The sequence below is a fragment of the Onthophagus taurus genome, chromosome 1 (genome assembly GCF_036711975.1).
Source record: "Onthophagus taurus isolate NC chromosome 1, IU_Otau_3.0, whole genome shotgun sequence".
Taxonomy (NCBI): domain Eukaryota; kingdom Metazoa; phylum Arthropoda; class Insecta; order Coleoptera; family Scarabaeidae; genus Onthophagus; species Onthophagus taurus.
In genome coordinates this window covers 18,901,874-18,920,550 of record NC_091966.1, presented here as the reverse complement: position 1 = coordinate 18,920,550, position 18,677 = coordinate 18,901,874, and the positions used below count along the sequence as shown (strand labels likewise).

Genomic DNA, 18,677 nt, shown 5'->3' with positions numbered 1-18,677 from the left:
TTTCCGTGTGCAATAATCATTTTTACCAACAATAAAGTTATTACCAATTTGAAAATGCCAACACATAATGAGTTTTTTAATAGTGAGAAATCCAGATTTAAGTCCACTGGATTTTTGAAAATGGTCACAATATTCTATTGTTATTAATTAATTGTTATTGTTATCGATTATTATCGTTACTAATTGCTAAGTTACTGTGTGTTATTGATTTTAAATGTTAACCTTAAAATTTCTTTGAAACAATTAATTTAATTTTATTATTTTTAATTAATTAATTTAATTTTTAATTTAATTGAATTAAAAGCAGATAACTTGGAAACCAGTAGACTTAGACAATGTAAGCAAGAGTACCTTTTTTGTGCAGAATTGAAAACTCCTTCAGATTTCTGGTTCTAATTCACCATACCTCAACTGACAAAATAGTCATGACTTGATATCTCAAACGTAGAGTGTGTATCTAGCGCCCTCTACGAGTAATCACAAAACAAATATCAAATTCGTATTTCTCATGCTCGAAAACATCTATCTACCAAATTTTATGTTAATAGTACAAAAACCTTCAAAATTATCAAGAAATTTCGAAATAAAAATTTAACTTTCAACACAGGGTGTATTAAAAACCACCGACATTTGTATACGACATCTTACGTTAAATCGTCATATTTTGGTGTCTAGTCTCTCCGGTATTCGGATTTCCCATTCTTTCTGACTCATCCTGTATAAGAAAAAGAAAGATAACAATATATTTGCAAAGGGCGAAATTCGGGCCAAGTCCGTTCTTCCATTTAACTCAAAAAAGAAAACAACTAAAAAAATAAGAGCAAGAGGGCTCATAACTGACATGCGAATAGGTGTCGGTAATATTTCTTTTGAAATGGATTGACCGATGAACACTCCTCACATGTTCTAGGTAAATTATTATATACCTTAGTAATTTGATAAGAGAAACATTTCTTGAAAAATTCAAAAGAATGATTTGGAGGTGTTAATATTCCCTTAAATCTTATGTTTACCGAGTGCACATTAGTTCTAAAGCACATTAGTTATTTTGTTGTACTCATAAGCCATCTTATCTGGCGTATGAGTCAAAACTATTTTATAATACAGGCACGCGGAGTGGGATATTCTCCGATTTTCCATATTCAGCCACCCCGCATCAACCAACCTATGGGTGACATGTTCTCGCCGTTTAATGCCATAAACAAGTCTAAGACAAGAGTTCTGCACCTTCTGTATCCTCTGTTTCAACTGTAAAGTTAAAAAAGGGGAATACAGAATATCCCCATAATTAAAGTTCGCTAATATGAGAGATTCGCAAAGAAATTTTTTCGTTTTTATATTAAGATAGGCTCAAGAAGTATAAATCATTTTTAATCGAGCATATGACCGCTGAATACAAATTGATATGTGATTTACAAACGTTAAATCTTCATCAATTAATATGCCAAGATTTTTTGCCGAGGAACCAAAAGACAACTTTACTCCATCTATCGTTTTTTGTTTAATCCTATCTCTTTTATTTTTGGGGCAGAATAAAAGCAGCCCCGTCTTAGCTATATTGAGATCAAGGCCATGCCGGCGAGACACGTCAACCAAGTTCGCCAAATCAGAATTGAAATGGGTAACTGCCAAACTTAAGTCCCTCTCTGTAAATGATAAGTAAATTTGCGTGTCATCGTCGTAATAATGTTTCTGACAATGTTTGATCGAGCGCCGGAATTGAGTAGTATATATGGAATATATACTGTTGAGGCATTGAGCGGCGATGCCATCTGTTCGTTATTTGCGAATTATTTTAGTGCAATTTTCGCAGCACCGTCTGCTCCCCATTATGATGCGGTGGGGACGGTTGATTCTCCGTGCGTACTCATTCATGACTTTGGTCTCATTGAAGTGGAGGGGGCATTGTGTCAAGTAGCTTTGAATAAGGGTCCTGGTGCTGACGGTATATACCTGCTATACTGGTCAGAAACTGTGCTCAGGCAATATCAGTTCCTTTACAGCTGATATATAATAAATCCATTAAGCTGGGAGTGTTTCCGGATGCGTGGAAGCGAGCCAACGTTGCACCCATTTTTAAATCAGGTGATCGACACTTCGTTGTCAATTATCGTCCATTAGCTATATTACCCATACTTGGAAAGGTCTTTGAGAAGTTGGTGTACGATAGTGTATTTTTTCAAATTCGTGGAAGTATTAATACTAATCAGCACGGTTTTTTTTCCGGGCGTTCAGTCGAAACTAATCTTTTAGAATATACCGATTTTCTATTTGCGTCGCTCGACGAAAATGTTCAAGTGGACGCAGTGTACACCGATTTTAGTAAGGCCTTCGACAAAGTTGATCACTCTGTGTTGGTAAGTAAATTGCAACTTTTTGGTATTTCTGGCAATTTGTTGCGTTGGTTTGGTTCATACGTGTCCGATCGCTCTCAGTCTGTACATATTGGTGGCTATAAGTCACGCTTAATTCACACTACATCCGGAGTGCCGCAAGGCAGTCATCTCGGTCCTTTACTGTTTTTAATTGACATAAACGACATTTTTAATAATATTGTTAATTCGCGTTGCCTGATGTACGCTGACGACTTAAAAATTTACCTTTCTATTCGAAACATCGACGATTGTGTTAAATTACAGGCAGATCTTGATAGGATTTGCAATTTCTGTACAAGTAATCAATTACACTTAAACTTTTCTAAGTGTCACACCATCACATTCACCAGGAAAAACAATTACATAAAATATGATTACATCCTTAACTATGATAAGTTACGTCGAGTTACATCTACAGTTGATCTTGGTGTAACACTAGATCAAAAACTACGTTTCGATGCTCATGTAGATGGTGTGGTTGCTCGATCATACAGAATGCTGGGCTTTATAAAGCGATCTTCCGAGGATTTCACAAACCACAACGCAATTATAAGTATGTGCAATGCATATGTCAACAGCATCTTAAACTTTGGTAGCGTAATCTGGAATCCTCAATATTCCGTATATATCACTAGGTTAGAAGGAATCCAGAAACGACTGATTAAATATTTGTGTTATAAAACCCAACAAGTGTACAGTAACTATGCGTCTGGTTGTGAAATGTTCGGATTGCTAACGCTCTCCCAGCGACGAGCATATAATGACGTTTTATTTTTGTACAAGCTTGTCAATGGTCATACTGATTCCCCATCGCTGATGGCGAGAATTGATTTTCATGTTCCTCCTCGTCAGTTACGGTACGACTTCCTTTTTTATATGCCCACTCCACGAACAAACGCATATCGTAACTCGCCTATTCTGAGGATGGAAAGAACCGCGGATAGAGTGAGTTGCGATCTTTTTTCGATTAACCCACGAAATATTAAGTTTGCGGTCCGCGAGGATGTGAAGACTGCGCACATCATATGTAATTTAAATATGAAAATATGTAATTAATAATGTTAATTTAAGATAACAACATATTTGTAATCACATTAAATATTACTTTAAGGTTTTCGTATATAATAATTATGTGGAACAACTTTATTGGGTTTGTCCTGTTGTTGCTCCCCGATATCAATAAATAAATAAATAAATATAAGAGATGACAATACCGAACCCTGTGGGCAACCACAACTCACCGCACGCGGCCCCGAGCGAAGCCCACCAACTGCCACTGTTTGCTGTCTGTCGGTAAGAAAATCAGTTAACAAGTTTTTACAATTATCATCCAGCCCAACATGGTCTAAAATTGCTGAGTATATATCATGATCAATACGGTAGAAGGCTTTAGAGTAATCCAACAGACATAACAATGTAACTTTATGTTTATTCCTCGCCCGAATTATGTCATCCACAACCGACAGCCAATTTATCATTTCTTAGCAAAGATTCGAATCTGGCCATACAAATGAAAATCTGGCTTGGCTGCAGTGATTGTAGCATTCCACATGGCCTGGAAGTTAATTTAATTAACACGTCACATAACTGACGAAATTTTATATTTACAAATCACATATTAGCAGCGTGCTTATGTTCGTTTAAAAATTATTTAATAAGGAGGATACAGAGACTGCAAAACTCTTGTCATCAATTGATTAATGATCGATTAATGTCAACTATAGGCTTTCAAATATCGGGAGTTTGAATATAGAACATCTGAGATTATTTTATTTTACATGTTTATATTATAAGATCATCGTAACCCACAAAACACCTTGTCTATACAATAGAATAACTTTTAGAACTGATGTTTACCCGATAGATATTAGACCGCCGAGCTCTCATTATCTTTTCTGAAGACAACTTTTGTATTTACTTATTGGAGATTAGACAGAATAACAGAAAGGTGTTTATTAGCTACAGTTTAGTAGGAAAAAAATACGATTTTGTTTTCTTTATAATATATGGCCGCCCAAATTATATATAATAAATAATTGTTTATTATATTAAATAATTGTTGTATATAATATGGCCGTTAAGTATTTTTTTTTATTGGCTTATTCGAACGTTTTTTAAGATTGATTGATCCTATATTTTTTAATTTTTGATTCTGGGGCTTAGTTTTTCCAAAAGAAAATAATAAAGTTTGAAACTACAGGGCGCGAACTCCAAAGTACGTCACTCAGATTTGACCGTACGATTGGAGCGTATAAAAATCAATAAAATTCCTGGAGAGAGACAATGCTACGAATCTTATGCGCTAGAAGAAAACAGAAGAAAACGGGAGCGAGCGTAACGTCTGTGATTTCTTTCTTCTTACTTAAAACGTCATCTGGAGTCGGGGGTGGGGAATTTTAAACTTTTACATTAATTATTGCAAAAATTAAACAATTTTCGAACGTGAAAACAACGTTACTAGATTATCGATTTTTTGAAAGACGGTCTTTCTAATCAATTGATCTTAACATCCCTATTGTACAACTGAATATAACCTGTAATTTTGAACTACGACAGAAAACCGATTATATTCAAAAATTCATATCTCAGCATCAAACTGAAATTTTCAGAAATAGATCTGTTTATTAGAAACTAGACAATTTCGTTTTCAAGTTGTGTTAGTTTTATAACGATTAAACAAATAATCAATTATTCATAGATTTCTAAAAATAAGGGAGAACACCAATAGATTTAAACGTTGGCAAAAGCGAATGAATTCAAATATTTATATCTCATGAAATTATTTAAAGTTTCAGTCAGATTTCAATATTAAAAACTTAGTACTTTTCTTTACAGGTTGTGATAGATTCATAAAAATTAAATAAGCAACCTAATTTGCGCAGATTTTTAAGAATTACTAAAAAAAACGGTTAATTTTATATCATTTATAAAAAGCAAGTTCGAAAGTTGTATCTCACGAAATAACCGAAATTCAAAACCTACCTTTATCATGCCGACTAACAACGATACGATGCCTGACATATTATTGTATACGGAAAATCTCAAATATAACATAACAGAAGTTGGCGTGACGGGAGGCCTATGTTCAGAACATCTCAGCATTTCCCTCAAATTCCAAACAAATATAATTCTAGACCAACCTGAAAGACAAACTAAATACGACCTAAATAAGGCAAACACGGAAGGAGTGAATAATGACTTGATGATGTTTATCACAAACAACACACCGACACCAATTAACGGTGAAACCATTAATAAATTTCTGCAACAATTCACGCAATCCATTATGAAACAATCTCCAACAGTAACATATAACCGTTTCGTTTAGAAAAGACAAAGGACAAAAATTTGAAGACAGAATTTAATCGTTACAAGTTTGTTCAGAAATTAAGGAGGACAAAGAGCATTCATACTGGAACGAGATTAAGAAAATCACCAAATACAAGAGACCCTGGCCGATTCCAACAGTAATGTACAACAACACCGTGTTGGTATCTGACTTACTCAATTTTTTTTTTCTAGACATATTCATACCGAGAGAAAACGCAGGGTATTTAATATCACCAATATATATATTCATAGAGGAAAAAACACCACACCAGGGCAAAACCTGATAATAATACTTATTTAAAAAAAACTAGATCCGGAGGTTCACAATTATGTACGTAGATTCCTTAATTACTGTCTACAGTCACAAGTATCTCATTCCGCGTAGAAATCTGGAATCATCATTACAATACCCAAACCTAATACCGACTATCCAAACCCCAAAAACTATTAAACGCTTCTAATCGCTCTCTCCCTTCTCTACGTAATCGGAAAGATATAGGAAAGTATAATCAACGCAAGAATCCTAAACATCGTAGATTCCCTATACTATACTAATTTGGGTGCAAACCACAAAACTCTACCTCCCTTCTTCTTTCCATCTTATTCAACAACATTGGAACAGCACACTTACAAAATAAACGCACGGCAGCAGTTTTCAAAAGCCAACAAAGCTTTTGAAAGCGTGTGGCATAAGGGAATAATTTACAAAATGAATCTTTTAAATGTAAACCCATATCTAATAAGAATCCCAACCGACTTTTTAAATGAAGAGACTTATAAAATTCAGCAATATACATTCTAACCCGCTTTCTCTGTTACAAGGCATTCCTCAAGGATCTCCTCTATCACCTACTCTACTCTATACAATATTTATTGTTTCGACCATTCCCTCTTCGATATTTCCTATTTACTTTCCCAAATCGATATATCCTACAATACGCAGTCGACACGACAGTGGTCACCCACGCAAAAACCCGTATGGAAGCAATAAAAAAATGCAAACATTTAACAACGAGACATTTACCTGGTTATTCAAATGGAGATTACATCCAAATAGAACATGGTAAATGAAGACCACCGGAAAACATCCACTATCTAGATATGATTTTAGACAAAAAACTACGTCTTAAAAAACACTACAAAGAAAAACAATTGGAAGCAATACGGAGAGCAAAATACTTTCGCAACATAACAATAAAGAAAGCAATAAGGAAATTCCACTAAAACGGCCGTACTCATCTACAAAGCACTAACTATTGCTTTGTTGGACTATGGATATGATAATAAAATAAAAGAAAATGCTTAAGGGTAATAACAAAGATACGCCATCCGGTTATTCGGACTACACAACATACAAAATAAAAAGGTATACGAACCGACAAAAACCACACCAATAACGAAAGAAAGACACGAACTGCTATGACAAAAATTTATCAACAGGACATTGAATTATTAAATTATATGTCCTTATCTAGAAATAATGACGAAAATCTCGGACATAAGACTACACTCTTAGAAAAACTTAATGACATAATATGAAAAATAACGCCTTATGTATTATTTATAAATAATTCTCTAATCGCGATTTTCATACGTTGACCTCATTTTCCGGGGATATCCATATTAGAAAGAAAAAGATTAAAAGTAATTAAGTTCGACAGTTATATCTCAAGAAATAACAGACTTTTTGATAGCTGGTTTCTTTGTTAAAAACTTAATAATTTTCTTTGCAAACTGTGACAAATTCGTAGAAACCTACTTTACGCGAACTTTTAAAGAGTACCAAGGAAAACTTTTATTTAAAAAATTTGTAAAATATTGATTAAGTTGCAATGTTATATCTCAAGATAATAATCGAAAATTTCATACGCTGATTTCTTTGTTAAAAACTAGATACTCTTCTTAACTCGTTGTTATAGCTTTATACGATTTTAATAAGAAAACAACATTTTGCAAATTAGTTAAAATGACTGTATATGTATAATCGTTGCAGATGATGATAATGGTACAGCCATAACGATTATGAATATAAGATCTAAAGATTGTGTTAAACACATAAATTCCAACATTTTTTTATCATTCAGATTAAAAAATTTCTTTGGGTATACCTTGAAATAGGTCTGCTGATTATAAATATACGATATTTAAAAACTGTATATAATGGCCATTTCAAGAACATAAATACGAAATGTAAAAAACCAAAATAAAAGTAAAATTTATAAGAAAATATTTAGATAAAAAAGACACTTATAAGAAAGCTATTATAGGAGTAAATTAACTTTTTCAACTAAAATTTTAAAATACTATTCCTTGTTTTGTTATGTCTAACTCATGGTTGAACGATGATATGAGGATACACAATTCAAGGATGTCAATATCTTTTAATTGTATTTTAATGTTTTCAAATTTAACGGACAAATTAAATAAGTATATGGAAATTATGTTAATCAATTTTAAGTGATACGTGGAAATTTACAAATGTTATTTAGTTATTAGAAAACTTAAAGAAACATTTTTTTTAAATATAGACTTCTCAACATACAAAACGCAACACAGTCAACGAAATTCATGTATTTATACAACATTCTTTACAATTAAATAATTAAATATCGTGATTACATACTCAAGCGCATTCACAGTATAATTCTACATTAATTCGGTTATTAACGATAGCCGAAAAATAAGAAAAGTATGGTTAATCCTTAAAATTGAAAATTATAGTTGAAGCGGAACTTATTTCAAACCCACAAAACTTTCATATTAATGTTTTCATTGGCAATTGGTTCAACTGGCACTGAGTTTGATCTTTGATGGGTCGCTGGTTTTGACCAAATTTTTCGATCATCAATAGGTTTCGGTTTTTGATATTTCATTTCTGACAAATTACTTCGTTCGTTTACGTGATAATCTTGTAGGCTGTAATAAGTGTTTTCATTATGGAGCATACTTCTTAGCAAAGCTTCTTTTGTTAATGTTTCTTCGGTTATAGTCGAAGATATAATTGGCAATCCAACTTCTTGGAAGGAATTCATTGACGAAAATCCACTTTCGTCTTCGGCTGAACTTATACTACTAACTGGAGGCGAGGAGGATTTTTCTGGCTCGTATTTATATTTTTCTTTATTACATTTTTCAATGGGAACTATGAAGTTGTCTTGAGAAATTTCTTTTTTGTTAATTGATGTATCGCAACGTCTCCTGGCACCAAATGGAGAATCGTTAGATCGCAACGATAATTTTCTTGAAAATCTATTTTCTTTTTCTGGTACTAATAGTTTCGGGCTTAGGGAAATTGCTGTTGGTTGTTTTCTATCGGCCGGAAACTCCTTTGCTAATTGAGATAAGAAACTTATATCATCTTCCGGTTCATTATTAACGTGTGCTAAATTAGGTTCTCTTGTATTTAATAAAGATTGTGCAGTTCTCAAAAGACGAAATGCTTCTTGTGCTAATTTTTCTGGTGGTATCTCATCTGGGGCTACTTCTGGCTTTTTGTGCTTCCTAAAACAAAAAAGAAATAAAATCTTTGCATCAAAAATAAATAATTTTTAAAGAACGTACCATAAATCTTCATAAGGATTAAAAGTGGCAGATTTATTGGGAGATATTTCTAAAGTTGCTACATGATGTTCACTTTTTGATCTATGAACTGGTTGATTGACAGATTTCTTTCCTAATATTTCTAAACTTCGATGCGCTCTCTCCAAAAATGTTACAACTTGCTTCATCACTGCTCGATACATTTCTCTACTAGCTTCAGTCTATAAAAAGATTAAAACAACGTAATAAGAGATTTTAGATAATTCGGAAAAAATGATTTCTTCAAAAATAAGTAATTACCTGTTTTAATTGCCATTGTAAAGTATCGATTTGCGATTGATACAAGATATTCTCTATGGGTGGCATTAATCTTCGATCTGATGACGAGCACAAAGATTCCCTTCTACTATTAGGCGTACTATGGCAAGAGTTATGTCGGGTATCTTCAATGAGCTTGAAGTTTTCCTGGAACAAAATAAGAAAAATAAAAATTTTAATTCTATACGCAACGACAAATTATTAATTATCCAATAAAAATAAAAGAAATAGCTTTATTATTATGTAACTTAAAATCATTTTAAAGTGATTAATAACCAATAATTAAATTAATTCTCATTGCATAACACGAGTGAGTATTCTACATTGTGGGCGGTTGAAGCTATCAGTCATTCCATCTATCACTAGAAACCTTTCATCATTTCACACGCCGATCTTCCATTCATAACTTTGAAATTCCTTTGCAATATTTATTACAAAAGCCACAAGTTCCGACACAATGCAACAATTCTCTTTTGACGAACAGGTTCATATTGTTATTAATTACCATCCTCGAAAACGTTATGCAACAAACGATTTTAGCCAACAATTTCTTATGGGGTAATCATAACGACGAAGAGTTATTGACACGATTACCAACCAGCGCACAAATGTTCGTTGCTTTGAAGCACTCCGTGTGACAACCTAGTGTGTAGATATCATTAGAACGTTATTATAACAATAAAAGTGCTTGAAAAGCATTAATTTGTTCTCACTGACGACGGCACAATTACAATTTGCCTTTCACATTTACCGTTTAAACACCGTGATCAAAACGAACGACTTCTTTTCTAAAACCCGACAAGGGAAAGAGTTCGATTTATCGATATGTTTTATCGAGAAGTGCTCCTGGGTTGGCTCATTATGTAACAGAATGACTGTAGGAAATGTGTGCAATAGAGCAGGTTGAATATATATTTTTGCTCTATACGCACATAATGATTTCTAATACAAGATATGTTTTAAGTGGAACGTTTAGTTCAAATCTATTTAAGGATTTCAGAAACCATAATTGAATGTTATGTAATGTGTTGTGTAATAATTTAGTACAGTTTTAGTCGAACAATTAAAATACTTGTTGCTATTTTAAAGCAATTAATGAACAATATTTATCAAAATCCTTCTTTAATATATAATCATAAATCTGTATTTTTAACCCAGCACACTCCAAGGGCAAATTAAAAGAATAAATTATCATTAATAAAATATGTAATACACACCTTAAAAATTAACAAAAATTTTGTATATGAAAAATAATTCGTATTAACCCGATATACTTGTTTAATAATTAATTTGAGACCATTGATTAGTTTCATGTAGAAAATATATCATCTTCAAAATCCGCACAGGGCATCGATATGAAGGTATAAAATTGAGTTTTATACCAAATTACAGCTAAGAAAATCTTTTTTAATATGATTGTATAACACCACATACATTTCTTTTACATTTCCTTCAAAACAGCTTTTTTTGGTAATGTTGCGATTTTGGTTATGACCTAAATTTAATAGAAAAGCTGTCAGCTATACAAAATCGCACTGAGCGTCAAAAAGAAGATAAATAATTGTTAAATGTTTTTTAAAATGACATATAACACCAAATGCATTTCTTTTAAATTTCTTCAAAAACAAGTCTTTTTGAGAATGTTGCAATTTTGAACTTAACCTAAATTAAATATAAACACTGTTAAGTTTAAAAAATCGTATCGGGTTTAGACATAAATATTAAAAATCGACTTCTATACCAAATTAAAACTAAGAAAATCTTTTTAAAATGATTATAACATCTAATTAGAAAATCCTAATTAAATTTGAAGATTACTCGTATAATAAAAAAGTTGGATAAAAGCTTCTATATAAAAAATGTTCATAATAAACAAATATGTCTAATAATTGAAATATTCCATAGATTAGTTAAATAAACATGGAAAAAATAAGTATCAAAACATTATTGTTAGTGATGTCTAAACCTAGTATCGCATTTATAATAAAAATATAATCTTGTTAGATATTTTAACAATTAAAAATACATATGAGCATTATAAACAAACCTGGATTTAAACCTAACATACGTGGAGAAGGGGCAGAATAAGATTCATTACAGAACGGACAGAGATCAGGAAATTACCTAACTTCCTCCACAACAACTATTTGTTATCAAGTTTACTTGCATGAACAGCATCATTTCATGTAGAAGCATAGAATCACCTTTATTTTGTAGCTTTATTGATTATGGAGGAATTTTGTCCGAAAGCTATTCATGTAATTATCTTAAAAAACGAAAGAAAATAATTAAAATAATAAATTTTATACAACCACTGTTTGAACTGACTTAAGTAAAAATTTGAATTAAAAATTTAAACAAATTAGCAAAAATTACTTATTTTCAAAGTAATTCAGTGTTATTTAGAAACTCGCTATTTGTAATTGATTATGCATTTAAGCAGATTAAAGGACAAAGGCAGATTATGAGTATTGAATTTGAAACAGTCAGAAATGTGTTACGAGGTAAGATATGCACACAAGTATTTCTAAGAAAACGAATATCGTATATCATTTTGGAGGTCCGTTATGTTTAGTCCGTTTAATGAATTAAAACATATAACAAATCGGGTATTACAATGGGCAATATTAAATATCGTATACATCTACAGTCGTCCGATATCAACCATATCGAGTATTTATGGAATAAAATTGGAACAAATTTAATAAAAAGTTAAAAACAAATAATAGTCGGTTGGCAAATTTCTAAAAAATAAAATGAAATTGGCGTGACTAAAAATTACATTCCAAAATTCTGGAAAGCTGCAAAGTTGAAGATAAAACCAACACTTATCGAAATAATTGAAACATCATTGAAAGAGCTTGGAAACAAGAAATTCGAACAAGATTGCAAGATCGGATTATTAAGGACTTTATAGTTACAAATTATTGTTGTTCAACCGCATGTCCTAGGTCAAAACTTTGTAACATTCAGGCAATTTTAGCTGCATATGAAAATATGATGGAGTTATATGTCATCTATGTATATGTTGAATAGAGTGGTTAAGATATTTGTTTTAAATATGTCAGTAGCAACATTTTTAGGGTTTCAACTAGATTCATGAGTCATGATAGAGAAGAAACGGTCAATAGGAATGACGACAGAGTCGTTACGTTTGACAGTCGCTCTGAATCTGTTTATTGGTGGAATAGTAGCTTAAAGTTTAAGTTGGAAACATGTATCAACCAATATCTAATAACTTAGAATGTAAGTCTCGGGATTTCCATATTCCAAAAAAACATTAGCAAGTTTTCAATTCGTTGGAAAGTGCCAACCAAGATTATTAGATGGTTAACATTTGTTTATAAATTATCATTCCTTTCTCTTGTAATTATTTTAATTCTGACTTAGAAATTAGAACCGATCCTTGTGCTTCACTTTTAAAATTATTCGTTAAATTTCTTTCGATATAACTTTTTTGAAGTTCGAATTTACCACAGACTAATGAGCTTGCGTTGAACACAATTGCTGAGCTATTATTATTTGGTTCGTTAGTGTGATGAGACGTGAATGTTTCTTACAACTGTTTTGTAAAGCTGTTTTCACCAGCCAATTATATAGAGGATGATCATATTTTTGACTAGTTAAAAGAGTTTGCATGATGTTTGGAAAAAAACATTAGTAGCTTTAATCCCACACACCCCTAATCCTCTTCAGTTGATCTAGTTAAGGCCCAATAATATTGTGCCTAATTTGTTTAAGATTTATGAACGAGTTAATACAAAGAGACCAATGATTACATAATTACCAAGTTGATTTGATCGAAGAACAAGCCTCAGCTTATGTTAATAATTCGTACAATTCGTAGGACATTAGTTCTTATACGATTAAGATAAGTTTTGAATTACATCACATTGAATTACATCACCTCTCTCTACTAAACGGTTAAAATAAAGATCAGAGTTGGATTAAGATGTTATTTAATTTGGTTAGTTTTATTAGCAGAACTTTAGCTAATTCATGTAATAAGTGATTTGCTCCAACAATATTTCTTTCACAATCACAGTAGATAACATTTACCACATGAGATACTACGCGATGAACAGCTTTTCCAGTAAACTGCATTCAAAACACGTTAGGAATGACTGATGACAACTTATGATCAATTAATGACAAAGTGTTAATGATTCTAATATTGTTCTCAGCTTTTTTAAGGCTTTTCATCGAAGTCATTTAATAAGTATAGAACCACATAGTAACGTTTATTTGTAACAGATGGTTACAAAACTGACCGGTATCCAGCAAGCCTCAACTTTGGAATGTCTGATAAATATAATATCTACAATTGGATTTGCTAGGGCCTCTACTTTACTCTGTTTGGTGAATTTGTTACCAAGCTTTGTCTTCAAATTATCCCCATAGGTAGAGTTGTTAGTCATGATCTGTGGGTTAAGTTGTAATATAAAGTTGTTTAAAAATGGCTTGTTTTGATGAATGGTTTCGAATTGATGAAATATCTTTTAAGGTCTTTCGAAAGGATGGCAATGATAAAGCCTTTTATTTGAAATAAAATGAGTTGGAGTTTTTATAGAATTGTTAATTTAACGAAATATAGGTTGTGATTAGATGCAAATGGACTTGGAAAATTGAGACGTGTTAAATAACTTCATCGTGTTTATAGTTCTATTGATTCCTTTTTATTGACCTCATTGTAGCAGCTGTAACTCGAAGGGGTTTATTTCCACGTTCAAAGTTGAACCAGGTAGTATTGATAAGATTTCGACTTTCGACATTAGAAAACGCTTTTCAACGGTTGCAGCGGTGTGGTTTACTTTTCTAATTTAAAGATTTCGCACGTTATTTCTGTCTTCTAGCCTTTAATCAATGTCTTCCCCTTGCTTGGTATTTAGGTCTTCACGAAATTTTAAATAAATGTAAATAGTATTATTACAACAACAGCTTTCATGACCTATGCGAAATTAGCTACCAAATTTTCTAACCTCCAATTAGATAGGATTTTACATATACAGTATTTTGATTATAACAAGAGAACCTCTAAACCAATTTAGACGAACAATATCTGGAAATGCCCGATTCGAAATCCGCTAGAATGCCAAAATATTACGAAAGTACACGAAAATAACACAAAAACGACCTTTTTTAAGTGGTCATAAACTGTAATAACAATATCTATACATAATTCAATTCATCATAGTTTCTTCTATAGAAATGACAAACTGCCTTAATCTCAATTCTTTCTCGTTAACCTTGTACAGCCTTCAGAATAACATCGTGTTCAGCTTGTTGTTTATACATGCATGGATGCCCGATAGTCTAGCCCCTAATAAAAAAATTAATTTGGATTAAATCAACTATAACTAGCGACTGGTTTGACATATTTTAATGTTTTATATCTCAATTGAAGGTTAGGGTCTGGCTGAAAGCGGATGTCGAACATCAACATCTCGATCGAAAGTATGATCCTCAATAAACATAAAACTGGAAATGCCAAAAAAAAATAATTTAGGGCACGATATCTATGCATCTGAGAGCAAAAGTGGAAATGAGCAATATTGTTTGGAATAAAATTTACCACAACTTCTATACTAAAACTTTTCTTGATGTTCTGAATCTCGTGCTTTACCAACAAGATGTAAAACTACGATTTCATAAAATTGTCACCTTTGCGAATGTTTCTCGAAATTTATGAATCTGAGAGTAAAAGTGTAAAAAAGCAATATTGTTAAGAATAAAGATTATTGCAACTTTTATATTGAAAGTTTCTATCTAAAACGCTCCGAATCCCGTGCTCTATCAACAACAATATATAAAATTATGATTTCATCAAAGTTTCATCTTTTTAATTTTTCTCAATATTTTTACATCTGAGAGCAAAAGTCCTTACGATATAGATTACTGATGTCAGTAAATATCAATAAAGGTTCTTAAGAATTATAAATAACTAGAGTAATATTATTAAAATTACAGAAAATAATAAATTGTTAAAAACATGTCTGTGAAAAATTAAATTAAAGCAAAAATTTCTTATCTATTCTATAAAACATAATTGATTTTTTTATTAACATTGGTTGACCGCAGGTATTTGACGACATAAAAACTATAACCATATAGGTATATCAATAAATTTCTCTTTTCAAACTCCCTATTTTAACAGGACTTGATATCAAAACCAAGATAAATTTATAAAACTAGTGACCACGAGCATTCTATTTTAACCTCAAATATATTGAATGCACTTTAAAATCTAAAATATTAATCAGTTTATGTTAATTTAACGGCACAGTAAACATATAGGTCCAATTATATTACAAATCCCACGATAATCATGCGGACTACTTATGCTTAAATTCTGTTCGAATTGCGGTTTCATAACTATGCGTAATCACGGCAATCCATTACAAACCGCAAACCTGTCGTCGAACTTCTCAATATCAGAGATCTGCAGAAATTCAGTCTGTTTACGAATAAGGTATCGTATAACTGATACGTAAAACTCTCAATAACTTTAGGAACAGTGTTGTTGACGCCTCGAAGCGAGTGCTATCATCTTTTTAGATGCGGTGGCATGACTCGACCATAAAATCTTTACTTCAGTCAATAAACCCGATAGCCATGATCCATAAAAATGGGCGCCATTCGGTCCGGCAATCAAGATCCGTTTTGGAAAATTCGCATAATAAAACGAAATCCACCGCCGCCCGCCGTCGTCCAAATAACTCTTTCTCTGTCCCAAAGAACGTGCTAAAAGAAGAACTTCTTGCTTACAACCTTTACGTGGGCCCTCGAATTCCTTGACCTTCACCTTGAGGTCATTATGACGACTCGCAGAGCATTAATTTCTTCTTTGTTATGGAGATATCGGTGGTATGCAAAATATTCAGGTCATAATAAGAAATAAAAAGAAAAGGTGTTCGTTACGGTGTCCTCGTAGATAATTTTAAATCCATTTGTGAAGAAATTTTTCACTTACCATACAAAATGTTTAAAATTTTTGGAATAGTTGCGTCTTGTTGGAGAAACTCACAAATACTAACGTGAAATAGGTTGAGGCATAGCGTAATATCTACAAACTAATATTAGACGTGCGTTCTAAAAGCAATAGGTATATAGGACATCAGATTAAGATTTTATCAAAATTGCAACGGCCACACAACATTCTCTCGACTTAGCCGGAGATCGTTCTCAAGACGCGGTAATTTGCCGTAAATCCAACTCGCGCGATCAGAATTCCAGTAATTTTTGTTATATCTACCATTAGCGAAGGTAAAAAGGTTCGTTTACGACGCCCGACGATCGCGATGCAATGAAATATTTCTGCACGTGACGGGTTCACGGTGGGATTATGAGCGGAATCGATACCTATGAGAGAGAACTTCTCCTCCTCGAAGAGAAGGTAAGCCGAGGTTAATGGAACTCGAGTTTTAAAAAATAATAAGAAAATGAAGAAGTGATTAAATTACAATGTGTGAGAAAATAATTCTTTAGATGAAAGCGTTGAACGTTATAATATAATAATCATAATGATTAAAAAGAAAATCACAGATGAATAGAAAGGACAAAAAAGAAATAAAATTGTATGAGATGACAATAGCCTTCTCCAAAACATTTCAAAAAAACCAAACAAAGACGAAAAAAGTTAGCGTAAATAATCACCCAATTATTACTGGCAAGTTGAAGAGATCTTGACTTTGAATTATGCCGTGAGCACAAAAATTGCAGGGTGAGTAACGCAAGTTTCGTGTTTGGCACGACCTGCAATAAACCGGGTAATTGAACGTAAGGCAACCAGATGCTAATAAGATACAGGAAACGATCACAAGAGATCCGGGAACGTAACTGATGTAACATTAAGCATAGTATACCGAAAAACAAAAATCAACGAGCTGTTAACATAAACGTGACCGCGGGCATTTCTAAAAGCGTCGGATTCCGTTCGAATCGCTTTCGTGTTCGGATATCTCGACCTTAAACGAGTAAACTGGTAAAACGGTGAAGGTGGTGTCGTTGTTACATCATGATCTTCCGTAAAATAGTTTTAATAAATTCTCAAGTCAGGTTAGCAAGACAGTTAAAACGTGTGTATGTTGTAAGAACCGCACCTTTGCAAAGAATAACTTCACCTAGTTGAAATAGTTAAGTTACTTTGAACTTAAAATCTGTTTAAATTAGTACTATCTATTCATTTTTTAGATGACAATTTTTAAACTTAACACGAATTTTTATGGTTTTATCTAGTCAACAATTTTTCATAATCATGTTTAAACATTGTGAAAAATCGAATTCTTAAGATGTTTAGATGAAAGATTGCCGTTTAATAGGAGGAGATGTGTACATTTTCATGAACGAATCCGTACTTGGGAAACCTTATTTGTTTCTGAAAACTTTGTTTTAAGCACAATTCAAATTTTGAACACTTTGTGAAGTTAACAATTTTTTATACAATCATGTTGACAAAATCGTAAAATATCAAAGCCTTAGGATATCTTGATGAAATATTGGCAATTTATAGGAAGAGATGTGTACTTTTTCATGGACTTATTTACAATCATTTTTAAGAAGTAATAAGAAATCTAATATGAAATGTTTGCGACTTATAGGAGATGTATATTTTTTCACAAATAAAATTGTACTTGAATAGCTTTATTCGTTTTGGAGATAATAATTTATGAACTCAATCCGAATTTTGAATACTTTGCTTGATCATGCTTAAAAAATCGTAAGAAATCTACTTTTTACGATTTTTGAAATATTATTATGATATGTTGGCAATTCATACAACAAGATGTGTAGTTTTCATGGACAAAACTGTACTTGAGAATCTGTATTCGTTTTTGAGATAATAATTTTTGCATTCAACCCAAATTTGAATCGTTTCTAGCGTCATTTTTAAAAAATCGTGAAAAATTGTATTCTTAAGATATGTTGACGAAATACTGACAATATAGAAGGGAAGGTGTGTACATATTCATGAAAAAAACGGTGCTTGAGAATCTCTTTTCGTTTTTGAGATAATAACTGAATGGTCATAATAAGTCATATAAGATGGTGGTTCCTCGTAATTTATGTAACTGCAAGTGTATGGAACAATTTTAACAAAATGAACACTGAAAACAA

General features: G+C 32.1%; 1 protein-coding gene across 4 annotated transcripts in view; it reads right to left on the bottom strand.

Moving 5' to 3' along the window:
- Positions 1 to 8,260: 8,260 nt before the first annotated feature.
- LOC111423045 (uncharacterized) overlaps positions 8,261 to 18,677 on the bottom strand; it is a 62,747-nt gene continuing 52,330 nt past the window's right edge. For 2 of the 4 annotated variants that reach the window (XM_023056302.2, XM_071198050.1), the window contains exons 2-4: positions 9,546 to 9,710; positions 9,267 to 9,466; positions 8,261 to 9,206 (exon numbers count right to left, since the gene is read on the bottom strand). In XM_023056302.2, coding sequence (XP_022912070.1) covers positions 8,444 to 9,206; positions 9,267 to 9,466; positions 9,546 to 9,710 — 1,128 coding nt within the window. In that variant the 3' untranslated portion in view covers positions 8,261 to 8,443. Of the gene's footprint in view, positions 9,207 to 9,266; positions 9,467 to 9,545; positions 9,711 to 10,068; positions 10,344 to 16,533; positions 16,595 to 18,677 lie in introns of those variants that run through there. The other 2 variants (XM_023056308.2, XM_071198046.1) reach the window with 2 other exon arrangements.